We start from the raw sequence: 19,430 nt of genomic DNA, 5'->3' as shown, positions 1-19,430 counted from the left end.
TCGCCACCCTCATCGCCACAAGGTAGGATCTAATATGACTCCTTACCTGTGTTCGGTCGGATTCGGTCCGGGACGTCCTCCAACTGCTCTCTAGGCGTCTTTTCCGGCGTTTCATCTCCCTCAGCTCCTCAGTGAACCAAGGGGCTAATTGAGATCTACGCCGGGTCAGAGGCCGCAGCGGCACGACTCGGTCCAGTGCTGCGGCCGCGGCCGCATCCCAGGCCGCGGCCTGATCTTCCGCCGAGTCGTGACCTAATGCCTCCGGATATGGCCCAAGCTCCGTCAGAAACCTCTCAGGGTCCATCAGGAGCCTGGGACGGAACCATCTAAGTGGTTCCGTCTCCCTGCGGTGTGGGGAAGCGGTCCGGAAGTCCATCCTCAGGAGTGCATGATCTGACCATGACAAGGGCTCTATGACTATCTCCCCCATTTCCAGATCATTTTGCCACTGGCCAGAGACAAAAATCAGATCCAGTGTGTGACCTCCTATGTGAGTGGGCGCATGAACTAATTGGGTCAAGTCCATGGTCGTCATGGAGGCCAGGAACTCCCGAGCCACTGCCGACGTTTCGCCCGCCGATGGCAGGTTGAGATCCCCCATGACTATAAGTCTGGGGGTCCCAACCGCCACCGCGGCTATCACGTCAGCTAGCTCAGGCTAGTTGAAGTCCATGAGTCATAAAAGAGCCGAGGTTGCCTACCCCTGGGCTAGCCAGACAGTAGTATTGTAGTAGAATGTAGTAGAATGTAACAACAGTAGTATTGTAGTAGAATGTAACCATTCATAATACACACCCACAACACCCTGCAATCCAGAAACACTCTAGAATGAGACAAGAATCAGGAAATGGTTTTTTCTGTGGACTACATTTATTTGATTGTATGAAAATACAAGTCCCTTTCAACATTCACAAGGAATTTGATTCTATGAAAATACAAGTCCCTTTCAACACTCACAAGGGATATATATATATATAGGCTGCTTGTTTATTCTGGATGGCACATGTATTGATTCTCTACTTGAAAGACAGAAAATGGCAGAGGCTCCCTAGATGGAAATCGTTGTCAAATAGACGCCTTATCCTAAGGAACTGTTTCAAATTTATTCCTGCATCCATTAGATTTACAGAGGTTATCCAAATGTTTCCAGTTTAAATTCAGGCTACTACTACAGCAACAGTCGCAAAGCTCTTATTTACCCACTATGAAGAGCTGTGGCAGCATGCATGCTTATTGAGATAGTACAGCCCTAGTCTGTCAAAAGGCTCTCAGCGGGAAAGGGGGCAGATCCATTTCGCAGCAGATCTGGAGGAATTAGATAAAGAGAGGACTTCTCCCAACTTGTGCATATTAAGGAGCAGCGGTAGCAGACATCAGGCTCAGGTAGCTTTTCGAACATCAAAAAGGTAAAGCTAGGCAGAACCAATTGCTACTAAGCTCAAGGCAAAAAACACCCGCAGGCTGATAGCGCACTGTGCGTTGCCACTTACACACACTCCTCCTATGTGCAGTGCCAAAGGCAAAAAAACCCAGCACATACCAGGAAAGAAGCAATGTTTTTCAAAGAGGGTACGCCTTAACGGTGAGACTAAGTAGCAGGCTTTTTGAAGGATCTCTTGCTGCAGTGCCTGGACGATCAGTATTCTTGTCCTCGTGCAAGAAACTCAAAACGTAAACACTACTACTGCGTTAAGCATTTAAGACGAGCGGGGGCTTGCTCGGATTAGGGTCATGAATGCAGTTTGGCACGCTGAACCCATACAGGTATATATATGGATCAGAAAACTCACTGGGCACATTAGGCGAAGCAAGTAGTTTCTCCTTCACTAGCACAGTAGCAACTTTGCACTAGGTGTTGCAGACACACAAAATTACTGAAGCATGTTGTTCAGATCATTCGCCTACTTCACTTTGTAGCTAGCTGCGGGACGACAAATGCGTGGAGAGACAATTACGACAGAGACCTCTTGTTTTGCGATCCTAAGGACAGCATGAAGTTATTTAGATCGCCCTTGTCCTTTTTTAGTGCAAAGATCACCAGGGAGATAATAATAATATTCTCCTGCTTTCAGTCAAATCATGCCAATGGCACCCAAAAAAGCCAAATCCCCCTCTAATCTGTAAGGTCTCCCCCAGTCCCAGTCCCAGACCTAGAAAGGCCATCTTTAATGCACTTCCCGCTAGTGGGCATCTATGTGGAACCTTCCTTTGTTGGGCCTTTTAATACTCCCTCGAAACTCCAGGGCTCAACTGAAGGTCTAATAAGGCAGGAGCTCTAGTGGGAAGGATGGGAAAGACATAGCCACAAGATGTATTTCTATTCCACCCTATTCTTCCCTTCAATCAATTAGCTGGCTCCAGGAGCTATCACTGGAAACGCTTTATAAATCTCTTGGATTATCATTTTGTCCATCTGGCACTGCTGACTGTCCTCCGCTTCCACCATGATGCGCTGCAAGGTCCCCTGCAGGTCAGTTAAACGGTGTTTATGCTGCAGGTATGGGGTAGTCCGCATGATAGCGTGCATCAGAGACAGGTACTCCATTCGCAGCTGTAAGAGCAGAAGACAGTGGAAACATTTTGAGAAAGAAGAGAAACTGGGGTGGGGGGCAGCCTTCTGGAAAGGCAAATACTTTGGAAAGAGTCAGTCCTTGTGAAGGGCAGGAACTCCCTCAGAAGCCATTAGAATAGATTTAAAAGAGTTCTTGAGCTGTCCTTGTTTTCATGTTCATCTAGATCAGGGGTCCTCAACCTTGGCAACTTTAAGACTTGTGGACTTCAACTCCCAGAATTCCTCAGCCAGCAAAGCTGGCTGAGGAATTCTGGGAGTTGAAGTCCACAAGTCTTAAAGTTGCCAAGGTTGAGGACCCCTGATCTAGATAAATGGGTGATTTTTTTCCTTCAAAGTAGTTTGAGGGAGCCATTTGGCTGGATTGTTTTTCATAATATTTACTTGAGCTGTTTGATAAAAAAGGAACTAAAAGTTATATTGAGATTTCCCTTTCAAGCCCTTCTCTCTCTTTGAAGGAAAAATACATGGGCTCAATGTCAACTCCCCATTTCCACCCAAATCCAGATTTTGAGGCAGCTGATAATCCATAAAGGACAGCTGCAAATCCATAAAGGACAGCTGCAATCCTCGTGGTTCACCTGTCACAGGGCAATCACAGAGTGAACTCCCAAAACATAGCAGTTAGTAGCTTGCATTTATTAGACTAGAAATGTAGATCTTAAAACATTTGAGCTGAATCTGTCACTTAGAATGTTCATCCTTCAGACACATTCTTTAAAAAAATATTCCAAATCATTTTATTTAGGATGCACAATCATACCAGATTCATATTCCCTACAATGAGACTGAGAATCAAAGACATCTGTACCCATTCAAGATTTCTTTTGCACATGCTATGAAGAAGTTGGGTCCTTTCAAATGGAGTATTCTGAGCTATAACATCTTTAAATCCATTATGGCTTCATATTTTAGTGGTGACATCTTTTAATTGGCTTTTGGCGGCAATGCTGAACCTACATCATTAATGTAATTCTATATACTATTACTACCAGAAAAGGTATTTCTGATACCCAGCAAGTGTAAATTTAGAGTACAATTATTTGTAGGCAGTAATTCCAAGATATAAATAAAAATAAATGTTACTGGATATTTCATGCAAGTTAAACATATCATTGCTTTAGTTAGATTGCAACTGCCCTTGATTTTTACTTTAAGAAAAGAGTACAATGTATAGGATTGCATTGGTTAAATGCCCTTAAAGTTGCTTTATTATATACATTTGTGTTTCCTTTAAATAATGTTTTGAAAAGGGAAGAAAAAGAACAGTTTGCTTATATGTTCAGCAAGAAATTGTATCCCAATCATGCCTCCATTAAGAAAAGGAAAATTTTCTACTAGCACTGAAGGAAATCTCTTCTTGTTCTTTTTATTTCCTCTGTCTCGGCTACATGGGAAAAGTTCGAGAATGGAGCAAGCAATTAAAACTTCATCTCCATGTGCAAAGTGGTCCTAATTTGAAGCAAAATCCTGTGCATGTCACTTTAGGTAATTAGGCACATAATTAATGCAATTTGTAGCTTGACTATTGCCTACTATAGAAATTTAATTTAATTTAAATCTAAACGAGATCTTATTAATCTATTCAACTCTGTCGATATGAGACTACTATACATGCTTTAGAACAGCCTCTGGCTCTCCAGATGTTCCTGAACCACAATCCTCCCTTCTTCATCACTGATTGTGTTGACTAGGGCAGCTGGAGTTGTAGTTTAGTGATATGGGAGACCACTTTTTCCTTTCCCCATTCTAAAGCAATAAGATCGGAGAAGGGAGAGAAGCTTCATTTATGCCCCAAACATTCATCTCATAATGTTTTCTTTCTTGAGGAGAAAGGTCTGGAACTACCTTTCCTCCTGTAGGTTTACCTTTTCTCCAGGGGAGAGATCCGAAATCTGTCGCACAATTATGTCAATCATTACCATCATGTCTGTGTGGTAGAAGATGCTCGCTGTGTCCTTGCAAGCAAAGATGTCTTGAAGAAATTTCAACACAGAATGTGGAGGCTGGGGCTGATGTTTAAAGATGCATATAGGATCATCTGGTAAAAGGATAGAAAGGGGGATATATTCTGTCATGCGCTGCTACTTCTCATTTAGGTAAAAGGGAGTCACTTACTCCATATAACACGGTACAGGCATTACGCTAGCATTTGTTCAGACCAATCCAGCAAGGATTTTGGAAGGAAGTGTGTGCATGAATGAGCAATGCAGGCAGATCAAATACTTCCAAGCCACAGCTTACATCCTTTTATTAAAGAAAATTATTCCAGAGAGGAAACATTAGATAGAGTTAACTGACTCCAGCTACAATGACAGCAGATGTATCAATAAAGCATAAAATTTTGTGTGCTTTTTAATTATCCAGGTTAATTGTCTGAAAGAGAACATTTCGGCTCATGAAACTCTTCTGATATTAAAATATTCTGGTGGAAGAAGCTACATTTACTCAAGTTTCTTCTTGTGCAACATCTCCTTTTTCCATCAGAATTTCCTTGAGTTCTTTGACAATTTCTGCAGTCTTTTCTGATAGCCAGATGGTGGGATGAAAAGGGAGAGGGATTTTTTTTTGTTTGAAGTGCTAAGCTTTGGAGCAGCTAAAGAAAATGTATTTGGTGTTGTCTTTGTGCATTAAACTATAAGATGAACAATAAATAAATTTAATACATATTTAATAAGTAAAGTAAATAAACTATCATTTTATGTAGTTGAAGAATCTAAATTTTGGACTAGGAAACCTTCCTTTGCTTCATTCACATACTTTCTAGCACATAGATCGGGGCATTAAACAAGTGCAGTGAGAATATAAGAGTTACAGCCAAATCACAGGAGACTGTGAGTTTTAGACCCGTGGTAGGCATGAAGTCAGTTATGTGACCTTGGGCCAGTCACTCTTTCTCAGCCCTAAGAAGGTGGCAATGACAAACCATCTCTGATATCTTGCCAAGGCCATGACCAGGGAGTCACCAGGAATCAACCCTGACTTTAAAGCACACACACACACAAAAGCAATTGAAATAATTTATTTTAAATAATTTTAAATGGGTCAATTCAAATTTATATTCTATACTACAACATATTTATAGGCTGTCAATCTTTGCCTTTCCTGGCAATAAAACTATATTCATTAGCTTCTCTCTCTGATACATAATTTTCTACAGTCAGGACCCTGAGATTTCCTCAAACATGTCCTTCAATTCATACTTTCGAAAACCCCTTTCTCCTCAGTTCCTCTGTCCATTTGAAGTATAAACTGGAGATGCTCTGAGTTTTCAATATCAGTTCTAGAGTGCAATAATCATGTAGGGTGCTTGGGTTTTTCACAGAACCTAATTTAGAACTACGGTATCTTTCTTTTTCCTACCTAAAGTGATGGGAATCCACAGTACTGGTTTAGTGTAATTTTGGCCACTGAAATCTAATGTCAAAATTCTCTTTTTCATTGAACAATATTGGTGTAAGTGGACTACTAAGATGTGTAAATGGGCAAAAAGTGGGTACCTGGCCCTTCAGTGCAGAAAATCAGTCTATCTTTTAAGATATGGACTGAACAGCTGTAACATTTCATTTGCCCAATAATAGTTTTTTTTTTCAATACTCCATTTGCTTTCTATTTGAAGAAATATGAAACCAATGTATATATTCCATGATGTTAGAAAACATGAATTTTTTTCTACTGGGGAAGCAAAACATCTCTAAAGAGGCTTCTAGAGAAAAATTTAATTTGCTACTCAATATTCAGTGGATTCTTCAAAGAATGGACATTTTGGCCATGGAATAAATTAAAGCTCTGTTGAGTAATATAAATCTAAAACCAGCTCTTGGCTGACAATACGAAAAGAACACAATTTTCATTTTGAAAAGAACTTAAACCAGAAATAAAATAACATATTAATCTTCAAACAAAATAATTTGTTTTAATTTTTCCTGTGTTTTAAAACGAATATACACTTATCTTTTCACACACAAACAAATATAGCCTTTCTGCTCCTAAAGGCATTAAACTGCACGAAGCTTTGTGAGGAAAGCATGGATACAATGGTATTAGGCTGTCTAGAAGTAAGGCTTTCCAGATTTTAAATGAAGTGCTCTTCTATAGGCTCTGTAGATTCAGGAGATTTAACACAGTGCTCACTGCTGGAAAAAGTAATCCGTGGTTAAACTAATTGAAATATGAAAGGGGAGGATTGGGTGGGGGACAGAAAAGGATTCTCTAAGAAGCCAAACTGTAGCTTTCTTATGGCATACAAAGCATATATGGGGAAATAAATCAAGCTATCATGCTGCTCATTTCCTGGGACGGGGAAATTTCACTGGGTATAGATCAGTGGTTCTCAACCTGTGGGTCGGGACCCCATTTGGGGTTGATCGACCATTTCATGGGGGTCGCCAAGCAAGGCTGTCCGCCATTTTTTTGTCCGCCATTTTTTTGTCCGCCATTTTTTTTCCCTTTTCTGGCGGGTGCCTTACCTCCCTTGGGCTGGGCCAGCTGGTGGTCGGCCTGCTCCGTCTCTGCCGCTTGCCAGCTACGCCTCGGCTGGCGCAGGGGGCGGAACCACGCATGTGCGGTGCTCCCGGGCAGGGAAAGTCCTTGTCTTACGACCGGTTGGGTAGTCCTTGACTTACAACCGGTTTAGTCTTCGACTTACGACCGGTTGGGGTCGCGGCATTAAAAAGGTTGAGAACCACTGGTATAGATCATTATCTTCATTGGAAGTCAATGACCAAACTAGTCTGACAAAACTTACGAAGGAAGAAAGCAGAATGTAGCTGGTTTTCACAACCATCAGGAGTGGGTGTTCAGGAAGAACAGATAGTCCTCTTTTTGGTTACACATATTAGGAACCATGATCCCAGTGTTGCTGGGTTGAACTCTACATGGACAAATGATTTAGGTAGCCATTTAAAAGCAGACAATTTTAATGGAAACCAAGCCAGCATTTCAGCAGGTCAGTGTCTTAAATGCAGATGCTGGATTCGTTTTCCTGACCCAGACCTTTTAAAAAGCAGAAACCTCCTGGAATTGAAAGGCTGTTTCCCAATCTTTCTCTGCCTCTAGTTTCCTAAGATCAACTCTCCCATTAGTTCTCTCTCAAACTGGACAAATAATAAAACAGCAAGAGACCTCACCTCCACGATTCAGAAGCAGTAGCAGCTTTTCTGTAAATATTTTGATATTAGAGTGCTTCTTCACAGTAACCATGATCACATTATGCTCTGGAACTGAGAAACAAGAAGAGGGTTTATTAGAGATATCTATCTGTCTGCCTGCTTCATTACTTCAGTTGACTGAAGCACATCTTGGGCTGAAACTGATCCTGAGGTTGTTATTCTCAAGGAAGTAGACGGGGTTCTTAGATCATCTCAATGTCAGATCCTTATCTCTCCAGGCTAGGCAAAGCTGCCTGTGAAATCTGTGACTCGGTCTAGTTGGCAGTCTTTCAGATCTGCCAACTAAACTTTTGAGAAGGATCAGTTTTGCTATCCCTTAAGGAGTCAGCAGTCTGCTCTGTTCTCAAGAAGCCATTCCTAGAGTCAACCATTTTGGACAATTTGCACCCTGTTTATAACCATTCCTTTTTAGAGAAGGTGATTGCTTTGTAGCTTCAGAGGGCTCTGTTTCAAATTACCTGAACCCTTTCCAGGAAGGTAGAACTGAAAGAGCATTAGTTGTACTTGTAGATGACATCTGAAGGGAACAGAATGGGAGTAGTGCATTCATTCTTGCTCTCTTTGATCTCCCATCATGAACCATGGTATAATTCTGGACTGACTCAGGATAGGTGGGGGTAGGAGTTGGGAACATGGAATTATGCTAGTTCTTCTCTTTCTTCCAGGATCTGCCCCGTGAATCTTCTTGTGTTGGATGCCTCAGGGCTTGATGTTCTCCTCATTCTTATTTAATATCTACATGAAGTTATCAGGTGAGGTCATTCAACAATATAGAGTAAGGTATCATCAATATGCTAATGATACTCAGCTAAGTATCTCCATCCCTGGCCAGCCAAGAGATGTTGTTGAGGTTCTGTCTCAGCGCCTGGCGCTTGTGGAGGTCTGAATGAGGAAGAACAGGCTTCACTTCAACCCTAGCAGGAAGAAGTGCTGTGGGGGTTAGGGTCTCCTGGATCAATGATTTCCATCTTTAGTTCTAGATGGAGTTGCACTACTCCAAACAGAACTGTTATACAGTTTGGAGATCCTTCTTGACTCCTGTTTGAAGAGCAGATGGCAGCCATGGCCAAGGGTCCTTTATAGTACTTTGTATTGTATACCAATTGCACTCTTTCTTGAATCAGTTGATTGTTCATACTTTGGTCACCTCCCAAGTGGATATGCACTGTATATGGGTCTTTAAAAACCAACCAACTTAACTATGACTAAGTTTAATTATGATATCCCTCTATGGAACCAGCTCGTGAATCTTTTATCAGCCTGGAACACATAATTGCATCTACTCTTTATTTGTACAGTTCTACAAGTCAACAACATTACTTTTTTAAAATGTGCATTTTTGTCATTATTGATTCCATATTGATTTTATTTATTGAAGGAGTTAATTGATACATAGAACCTGAGCATTATTCATTCTCAAAAAAAAAAAAAAAAAAAAAAAAAAAAAAAAAAAAAAAAAAAAAAAAAAAAAAAAAAAAAAAAAAAAAAAAAAAAAAAAAAAAAAAAAAAAAAAAAAAAAAAAAAAAAAAAAAAAAAAAAAAAAAACCCAAGCAGGTAACTGTAAGTTGGAAATGAGATGAAACAGAGTATTATAAAATAAATTTCAAAATAAATAAATAAATAAATAAATAAATAAACAAACCTTAACTCTCATTTTAAGAGTCATAGAACAAAGCACAGAAAACTAAACTACAGAAGCTTTGATAAATTAATGCAAAGTGCTTGGGTTTCATTACTGTTTTAATTTCAGAACAGACAGCCTGGTTGTACAATGTTCATCAGGACTTACTCAGGACTTTTCCAATCTGAATATGCTCCAGCGCATTTTGCACTACCATAATATATCCTTTAAAAAATGCTATTTTGGCATCGATTGGCTTATGCTGTGGAATTGTACATGAAGACTTACATCGTGACAAACAAGCTGAAATTTCTCTAACTTTCTAGTCTGAGTCAAAGTTATTCCCCCAAATATTTAAAAAAACTAAGCTGACCTACTCTTTTTTTTATTGCAGCTAGAAAGAAGTATGTAGAAAGAGCACAACCAATGCCCCACAGTGGTGACCCACTGGTATAACTTCTCCTTTAGGAATCTATCTTGTGTCATACACCCTGGGCATGGCTTTTACAGAACCTGCACAAAGATATAGTAACAGATGACGGTATGCTGGACAGTGTCAGCAGCCATCCTTCCTTTCTGTAAAATACTGTTTTAAGTGTTGTTCTTGTTTTGCATGCCATCTTAAAATCAAAAGACTAATGCTAACGATATTAAAGAAGAACCAGCAAGATGGCTTTCCCTCGCCTTGGTCTGAAGGGAAGATTTTTTAGCAGGATTTTGTTAAGGTTATGCTTTGATTCAGAGTTTTTTGTGTTTTATTTCTTAACAACGCCCTGCCACTTTTTAAAATTGTTTAAATAAATATTTATATTTACTTGGTATTTTCAATACATTTATGAGTAAGGCTTTGATGATGGCTCATTTTGATTCAGAATTTCCTTCGTTCTTTGTATATATGCATCCATGGGCATACTTATATAACACAGAAGCCTTATGTTTGACTACGTGTACAAAAACAGGAAGAGAGGCTGATCATTTGTTACTGATCTTTTTTTTTTGCTGTTAGAATTTGCAATGTCCCCCAGATATTTTAGGCAGACATTTCAAATACATTTTAATTAAATATTGTGCTTCCTTCCATCAGTCGGTCAGAGTAAGATTACAAGAGCAAATTCATGAGACCCAATATACCCTGTATACAAAGTCCAAAGCAGGTCACTAAGACTTCTGTCAAGGAAATCCATGTACCATCTTGAAGTAGTACCTGGATATAAAGCAGACTTTTCAGGCATTAAAATGGATTCAGAAGACTCAAGATAGAGTGTTTTATTTAAACACTGACACAATGGCCGAGTAAAGAGAATGGGCATCTTCTAATGAGTGCTTGATTAGGAGAAGTTTCAGTTTTCCACTGTATCACAAACAGAAAAGAATATTTCCCAAAGCTGTGTAGTCCTGCAGATGTGACTGGCTAATTTCTAATTAAGACGCACAACGAAGGAAGAAAGATAATGAGTAAAAGAGCAAAGAAAGTGAACTGGATCAGGTCACATGATTAATTCTGTATGTCAAAGAAAAAAAAAACACATCACCATCCAAATACTAATGATGTTTTCCTTATCTATATGACAAGCTGCTGAATATAATAAGTGGTTGTTTTTTTATTCCTTCCTCCATCAAAATGATGCAATGTGGGATGGCATCATTTATAAATGCATTAAGCAATTAAGATATGACAGCTAACATGTGACAGTGTAACAACTTGCCAAATTGCTTGGGATTAAGAGGTAAAACGACATCAGAGCATAATGTGTCTTGCTTTTTTTTTTTTTTTTTTTAATAAAGCTTGCAATCACTACCAGCCAGAATAAGTTAAGCTGCTTCCCAAAAGGTTTTCAGCCTGGCCAGAATATGAAAGAACAGTACTTTCCAGAAGAGTATCTTTGTAAAAGAGACTCCAATGCTTCTACAGTTAATGAGATTCACAAGGCACAGCAAGGGATAAGCAGAAAATCTGCCACTCGCTAAAAGGAGGAAGATGCCTAGTTAACTGCAGAATTACACTGACAAGAGTCTTGTGAAGTGCTCTCTCCCTTAAAACAGAGGTTACTGAAGTTTTAACCCAGGCAACTCAGGCTTTTTACACACCAGCAGGACTGTGAAGTGGTATTATAACATGGAAGGTGGTCCCGTGATAAGCAGAACTGAAATCTTATCTCACTATTACAACTTATCTCACTATTACAACTGAATTTCCAGTGGCAAAATGAAAGATTATGGGACCCACAGTCTTCCACACATGCTTTAGTCATATGGGAAAGCAGCGGAAGCAAAGGGACCTCTGATTCAAGATGAATCATTCCTACGGGATGAGAATGAAATGACTGCACTGTAATACATTAATGAGGGTACAGTAGTACACAATAGCCTGTCAAAAGGCTAATTAAGAGGTGACATGACAGGGGCTTATAAATAATCATGTGAGCAATTAAAATAGAAAACGCTTCTTCACCCTGCCCTCAAAATACTAGAACATAAATTTATTTCATGAGTGCTGGAGAGATTCAGATTAAAGATATAGTTCTTAATTTACAATATAGTTAATTGTAGAATTGTAGAATATGGTGGCTGCCGTAGACTTTAATGGATTCAGGCAAAGTCATGAGGAACGTAGCTACCTAGTTATGATGGGGATGTAATCATATCCAGGGTTAAAGGCAGTGTGCTTCTTGGGCTCCTTCTGCCCAGTAATTTTTGTTTTAATTTTGAAGCCTGAGGAAGCTATACATGTGCAGCCTTTGCACAAGGAGAAATTCTCTTACAAAGCAATTTTCTATCTCTAGATAAAAAATATTTTGGGGGAGAAAAGAGGTATTTAGGAATAGGAGAGGATGGCAACAATACTCTTGAGTGGGGAGGAACAGACTCCGGCTCAATCCTGCCAAGACTGAGTGCTGTGGCTGTTTGGACTCCTAGGATCTGAATTCTTTTTTTCACTTTTTGTCTTGGATGGGGTGGGACTAGCATGTAACTTGAGGGCCTTCCTTAAGTCACAGTTATTGCTTCAATAGCATTATAAAGGTGCAATGTGTTTGTCCCCTGGTTTACGTTTGTACAAATAGGATTACATGGGAGAAGGTCTTTTAGGAAACAATTCCAACCATGCTCACCATTGGGACAATTTTTCAGATGTTCTGTGGACACTGTGCTGCCGTCCCAAGGTTAGCTTTTTATACCAGGAATTGGCTGGTAAGTTTAGGAAAAAAGTTTAGCCTTCCTTAAGAGTATCTGCCCTCTTACTATTCTGAAGCATAGAATATCCCTTATCCTACAATATGTGCAAATTGAGGCCATTTTCAAGTTAGCATATGACAAGGAAAAGAAGTTCCACATTAACTGAAACCCCAATATAATCTCAGTTGGGAAAAACCTCCACCACTGACCTGGAATGTGAAGATTAAAAGCCAGAAGAACATTAATGAACAGATCAGGCAGCTGGTCTGTACTATCTGAGGGCAATCCATCTTCAATCACATGTAATAGGAACTGAATAAATTGGGAATTGAGATGCTCTGTGGAAAAAAAAAAAAAGGACATAGACATTGCATTTTTACATAGAAAAGATTAACTCTAACATGAGATGACTGTTAGCCTTACTGGTTAAAAACAGCCATTCTCGAAGCTAGTTGGCATTTGATTAAGGCGGTGAGATGTATACGAGAGAAATTCCAGTTTATTTGTAGACCTATACCAGGGGTAGTCATTTGTAGACCTATACCATGAACTCTTGTGGAAGATTTCTAAAGTTGTGGGTGGGAAGAGCACAGTTTGGAGGGGAGAATTATATGCTTTAGACTAGAGGGAAGACTTGTTCATTATTGCTTTTCTTGTATCCCCTGGCACAGTTGCAATTCCCAGTATCTATTTTTCAGTTTGAGAGGGAAAGGATTTGGGGAGATTGAAGGCTCAGTGAGTTTTCCCACTGTCTGCCTGAAAGACACACTCTAATCCTGTTACTGAAGATTCAACAGATTCCCACTCCAAAATCAAACCCTTCACTACTAAGAAGCAGACTTCTTGAAAGCTATCTTTATGCCAGGGATAACTCTCTTTACCTACTATATCACAAGCACTTGTTGACTTATTTACCTGTCCCACAATAGTTAGTTACAATTAAGCCTAAACATTAGCCACTCACCTTTGTTTGATATATCTATTATGAAAGCTCTACAGCTTATGTGAATAAACTGATCTTACAAAAACAATTGCAGGATCACACCAAGATAAAGCAGCAGTCTTTGTTTACTCTCTTATATTATCCAGCTTGGCAAATGTTGCTCCTAAAATTCCAAGGGAATTGACATCTTCTTTAATACTTTCCTATTGCCCCAAAGCTGCTATCTATTCTGCTAGAGTCTAGATCTAAAGAAACAATAGTTTGAAGGAGCAGGGCTATCTGGATCAGTGCTTGGAAGATAAATCGATGATTTATTGCTTTTTACTTATTGGTGGTGAAAAAAAGAAAAAGAAATGCAATGTAGATACTGCATCAGTTTCTAGTTTGGCCTTAAAACCCCCACCCCTTATTTCTGTTTAGCAAGTTGCCCTACACAATAAGCCACCCTCTGCTCTTTCTAATCTACCGTGGTCTTTTTATATCTATTCAATGCAATAAAAAAAGCTTTTGGTTCTAATACATTAGAAGTGCATTTTACTTAAAGTTCTTTTGTGCTGCTTGATAGCCTAGATTCTCTTGATGTTGTATATCAGAATGTTTATTATATTGATAGATTAAAAATAACACATATATTTGAAGTACAATGCAAAAAGCTTAAAAAACATTGGGATCTAGTCTATAGCTTGCTCTAGAAGCCCTGAAGCCTACCAGTTAACCAATTGCTGTCACAACTTTGTATAGTTTCTATTAAGGACTTATTTATTTTTATCATACCTTGGGTAGTTTCTCAGTTAGTAAGAGAGATCCAGAAATACAAGATAGTTAAGAGTAAGAAAGATCTAGAAATATAAGAATTCAGTCCTATTAAGTAGCTGCTTGCCATCTATTTCTCCCTATGTTGGAAATCATTCTCACCATAGTGATGGTACGGTAGAGGTTCTCCCATACAAAATATCATTGCCAGCACCAGTGCAGAGTAACACATCTTCTGATGGTCTAGGGGGAAAAAAAGCATTAGCTCTAACAATATTGCCATGGTAGAGTATCATGTATTCATAGTCTCAGAATTCACCATGTTTTTCTGTACAGAATCTCTCTTCTATGTTGGACATCTATACAGCCACAACTGAAAAGCATGTGTAACAAAAGCATTAAAAACCCCACATATGGACATTTCAAATTATTACATATCTCAGTATGAGGAGATAGTATACACCATACTGGCACACAACAACCGCAAAGAAGCCTTGAGTGTAAATGTTCTACAACATGCATCAGTTTAGAGCTGATGTACATCATCATCTTCTCCTAATTTGGTTAAAGCTTCAAAGACATTTCCTCTGCTTGTTGAGCCACAGGAGTAGCTCCTTTCTGATACATTAAGAAGCACTACTTATTCTAGGAACTAGCAATGTTTCAGATGTTTAATACTATCTTATGCTATAATAAAACCAATTATTGTATGCCTTTTTCTGACACTCTTTCCTTAAGCATACATATGGCATATTTCTGTTTTGAACTACCCTTCAGAAAATCTGAAATCCAAAAACTGACAAGGCTGGCTAAACTGTAAGGTAAGTTGACAAGATTTATTACATGGCTAAGCAACTAGGCCATATTCTAACCCAACCTGCAAATACAGAATAATTAGCTCCGTAATTACTTGTTGGCTGAGCAGAAATTGTGGCCAGTTGAATCGTTGCCTGTTTCCAGATGTATCTTAAAGCTTAAAACCCTATAAATTTATGCACAATCCCTTTACAAAATAAGGTAGGGTAAGTGGAAGAAGTTAATGCGCTGGACTGCACTCTTGGGGACGATGTGTTTTATGAACATCTGGCTCTTTGAGAGGTGATTCTGAGCATAGATTATGGGATTTTATTTTATTTTATTTATCTGCTGACAAGAACCACATTCCTCCCCCAATTGTTAGTGTCCACTAACATGGACTGTTGTTGTAACATGTTGATTGTTTTCAAACTGTTCACTTCTAACAGGAAGAAAAACACAACAATTAAAAATACATAAAAGTTAAAAAAAGATCTCCATATAAAGTACATTTAATATAATACAAAAATATCCTCTAGCTCTAACTGAAGTGCATTTCCTAAAACAAAGGGAAGATTTTCTATGGGAAAGATCAGTCTAAGCAAATGTGAGTAGAAACCTTCTGAGATTCAGTAAGATTCCAGGTGTGCAATTTTGCTTCCCTTCCAAAGCACACAAGGATCTCATGCATCAACCTGTCCCAGAGTCTCCCACTACAGCATAATTTTCACTTGCAGTGTCTATACATGAATGCTCCACAGAATCACAGCCGCTGTCTTTCCTGAATCTTAATTAGTTGGCAAGTTCCAACAGGGGTTTATGCGAGAAATGCTGCATGAGAGGCACATGGCCAGCACAAAACACACTTTGTCCTATTTATCGTAGATGCAGAAATGTACTAAGTGCTATTATAGGCAATAATAAATGATCCAATGAAAGTCATTTAAATAAAACTGATGCTTTGGTTGTCCATCTTGCAAGATGACTGGCATAAATTTATTTGACATTAGAAGAAATTGGTCCTTTTCCTATCCATGTCATTTTATTTCACTCTGAGATGGCATGACTATCACTCTCCATCAGTTGGTGCTACCAGTCACAGAAACATATACTACCGGGAAATTAATAATTAGACTAACTGGACTTTGGAAAAAGTGCAAAGAAGAGCAACTAAGACGATTAAAGGCCTGGACACAAAAACGTAAGAAGAACAGTTGCAGGAATTGGGTATGGCTAGTATAGAGAAAAGAAGGACTAGGGGTGACATGATAGCAGTACTCCAGTATTTGAGAGGTTGCCACAAAGAAGAGAGGGTCAGCTTATTTTCCAAAGCACCAGAAGGCAAGACAAGAAACAATGGATGGAAACTAATCAAGGAGAGAAGCAACCTGGAATTAAGGAGAAACTTCCAAACAATGAGAACAATTAACCAGTGGAGCAGCTTGCCTTCAGACGTTGTGGGTGCTTCATCACCGGAGGTTTTTAAGAAAAGACTGGACAGCCACCTTTCTGAAATGGTATAGGGTCCCCTGCTTGAGCAGGGGGTTGGACTAGAAGACCTCCAAGGTCCCTTCCAGTTTGATTCTGATTGATTGAATCAGGATTAACAGGATTGACCTAACATTCTTGAAAATGTGAAAACAGGGCAGAGAGGTCCATGCTTTGGATGCATTCCCTTTGCTCTTATATAAAACAGAATAAGGAAACATGCTCTATAGGAGTGTTTTTCAAGCTAGACAACTTTAAGATGTGTGGACCAACTCCCAGAACATCACAGACAGCATGCTGCCTTGGGAATTCTGGAAGTTGAAGTCCACACATTTTGAAGTTGTCAAGCTTGAAAATCACTGTATACCATTCACCTACTCAGTACAGGATGTGCATGCCATTTTTTAATTGTGACTCAAAGGCTGAGGGAAGGACTGGCCCAAAATGCTTTCAAGCCTAAAGTGGGACTAGAACTCACTGTCTCCTGGTTTTCAGCCTAGTGCCTTAACCACTAGACCAAACTGGCAACCAACTTTCTGGAAGACTGCATCGTTCTTCCACCCCCCCCCACCCCGTGCTGAATTTGTTTTCCAGCTTTAGACCTACACACTTATCACTGTAGCAGCTGTAACTGTTTTACAAAGAGAATGGATGACAACTGGCAGCTGACAGACCACATCTGGTTCTCCCTGACATCTTCTCTGAGTCCTTCACCTCTTATGTTCATCTCTACAGGCAGATTGCTTATATTACAGATGAAAGACCAGGAGTAACTTTGAATTCTACTCATTTACTCTCCTGGCAGAGGAATGAATGTAGGGAGCCTTTGGGTAGTTAACAAAACATTGCCAGAATTTTTAACTTATGGAGTTCATGCTTTGTTTAGAACAAACCAGGCCTCCATGAACAAATATCCCATGCTACAAAAAGCTAATCTTCTCCAATGTACAGCTTCAAGCTTACTGCTTCCAGTGTAAGGCAATTCAAGTATAAAATATATCATTTACATTTTGCTACTATTGAACAAAGGCCAGTAGCTGTTACTTGCTGAAGAGGGAAAGACCAGGAATAATTAAAGATCTGCAAGAATTATATCAAACCATTAGAACTTCAAAAGATAGACAGCAGATAAGCCAGCGTTAATTATTCCATAAATGCATTATTATGAAATTACAAGATTTGTTTCAGTTACTTAAACTCAAGGAAATAAGAGTGTCATTGTTGTACCACAACGATGTATTTTTAAAAAAAGGAAGTTACAAACAATTCTGTGGAGAAAGCAACAATCAAGTGTATTCATTCTGAAGTTATAATACTGCAAATCACCAGGGGACTCTGCAGCTGATGGTAACACACACACAGTAAGCCAGTTTTCAGAAGTGACCTAAAAATGCTTTTCCTACAGTTTTGGGTCAACATCAACATTTTATGAACTTAACATTAAGGTACATCTTATTTTACTTTAAATACTGCAAAAGAAAGCAGCAAGGAAGGGAAGGATGATATTCAAGAAAGCAGGATTAACAGTAAAACTGTGTGTATAGTCTACATTGGGGGTCTTCAAACTTGGCCCTTTTATGACTTGTGGATTTCAACTCCCAGAATTCCTCAGCCAGGCAAGCTTGGTGTACACTAACTTGGGCTAGTTGATGTAGAAACCACATTACAACTGTTCTAGTTAACTGGGCCTTGCTGTATCTTATAAAAAACTTTCCAGAAGGACACTTCAAAGCTCTACAACCAGATGTGTGACAGCAAAGAAACACTGTGGGACAAATTAANTTGTGGATTTCAACTCCCAGAATTCCTCAGCCAGGCAAGCTTGGTGTACACTAACTTGGGCTAGTTGATGTAGAAACCACATTACAACTGTTCTAGTTAACTGGGCCTTGCTGTATCTTATAAAAAACTTTCCAGAAGGACACTTCAAAGCTCTACAACCAGATGTGTGACAGCAAAGAAACACTGTGGGACAAATTAATTCACAAAGGAAAACCGGGCAGTCATAATGCCAGCGTCAGTGAAGGCGTTGTATTGTTTCATCAAAATCATTTTGAATCTAGTGTTTTAGCATCCTGTATTTCTCTTTAAAATTGGGAAGCTAAAATTGGGACACTATGGAATAGCTACTGCAGGTTTGGCACAGTTGCTTGAGAGTCAGCAAGGATTACCCTGATCTCTGCCAGCCACAAAAAAGGATTAGACACTCTGCAATCTATCAGAAGATGGATCAGCCTCAGTTCCCAAGTTGCTAGCATCAAAATAAGCTTCCATCACTATACCATGCAAAGTCATTTTTCATGAGAAATCCTGTTTACAGTTCTTTGACAGCAACAGGGGGAAAAAAATCATCCAAGCACTGAGTTACAAAATAGCTCTTAGAAAGGAAGGAAAGCAGTGCAAAGTGTTTGCCATCTTTTGCCGTTTATTTGTTGCTGTAGTGTTCACAGTCCTCCTTTGCCAATTGTTATTTTAAATGAACTGCCATTTGAACATCAATGAAAGAGCCATGGTGTTTTGGTCATCAAAGAACACCTGCCAATCAACGCAGAGTCTCTAACACAGGGGTGTCAAACTGCCGGCCCATGGGCCGGACGCGTCACATGGAAGCCGCACCCACCCCATTGCCAGTAATAGCAAAACCGGCCCGATACGTTGCGTAACGTCACGTGACGTCGTGAGTTTGACATGTCTGCTCTAACACATTAGCAGTGACATTATTTTAGAGGGGGAGGCGGACCTGGCGGGTATTACTGAGACCTGGTTGGGCGTCGAGGGAGGAGTCCCTCTTGTAGACATCTGCCCACCAGGTTTTCAGGCATTCCATCAGCCGAGGACCCGGGGTAGGGGCGGGGGGGTAGCGGTCATTATAAGGGAGAGCCTCCGTCCTAGGGAGACCACTGTGCCTCAGATAGA

At 39.6% G+C, this 19,430-nt stretch overlaps 1 protein-coding gene across 1 annotated transcript in view; it reads right to left on the bottom strand.

Moving 5' to 3' along the window:
* Window positions 1-867: 867 nt before the first annotated feature.
* NCKIPSD (NCK interacting protein with SH3 domain) overlaps window positions 868-19,430 on the bottom strand; it is a gene marked incomplete at its 5' end in the record, with an annotated part of 67,635 nt that continues 49,072 nt past the window's right edge. Inside the window, 5 exons of the mRNA XM_015824758.1 lie at window positions 868-2,551; window positions 4,438-4,610; window positions 7,699-7,791; window positions 12,745-12,873; window positions 14,394-14,474. Coding sequence (XP_015680244.1) covers window positions 2,348-2,551; window positions 4,438-4,610; window positions 7,699-7,791; window positions 12,745-12,873; window positions 14,394-14,474 — 680 coding nt within the window. The remainder of the gene's footprint in view (window positions 2,552-4,437; window positions 4,611-7,698; window positions 7,792-12,744; window positions 12,874-14,393; window positions 14,475-19,430) is intronic.

The sequence above is a fragment of the Protobothrops mucrosquamatus genome, unplaced genomic scaffold, assembly GCF_001527695.2.
Source record: "Protobothrops mucrosquamatus isolate PMUCROS unplaced genomic scaffold, P.Mucros_1.0 scaffold2343, whole genome shotgun sequence".
In the NCBI taxonomy this organism is placed as follows: Eukaryota; Metazoa; Chordata; class Lepidosauria; order Squamata; family Viperidae; genus Protobothrops; species Protobothrops mucrosquamatus.
Note: the sequence above shows the minus strand (reverse complement) of the source record. Positions and strands in the feature narration are given on the sequence as shown.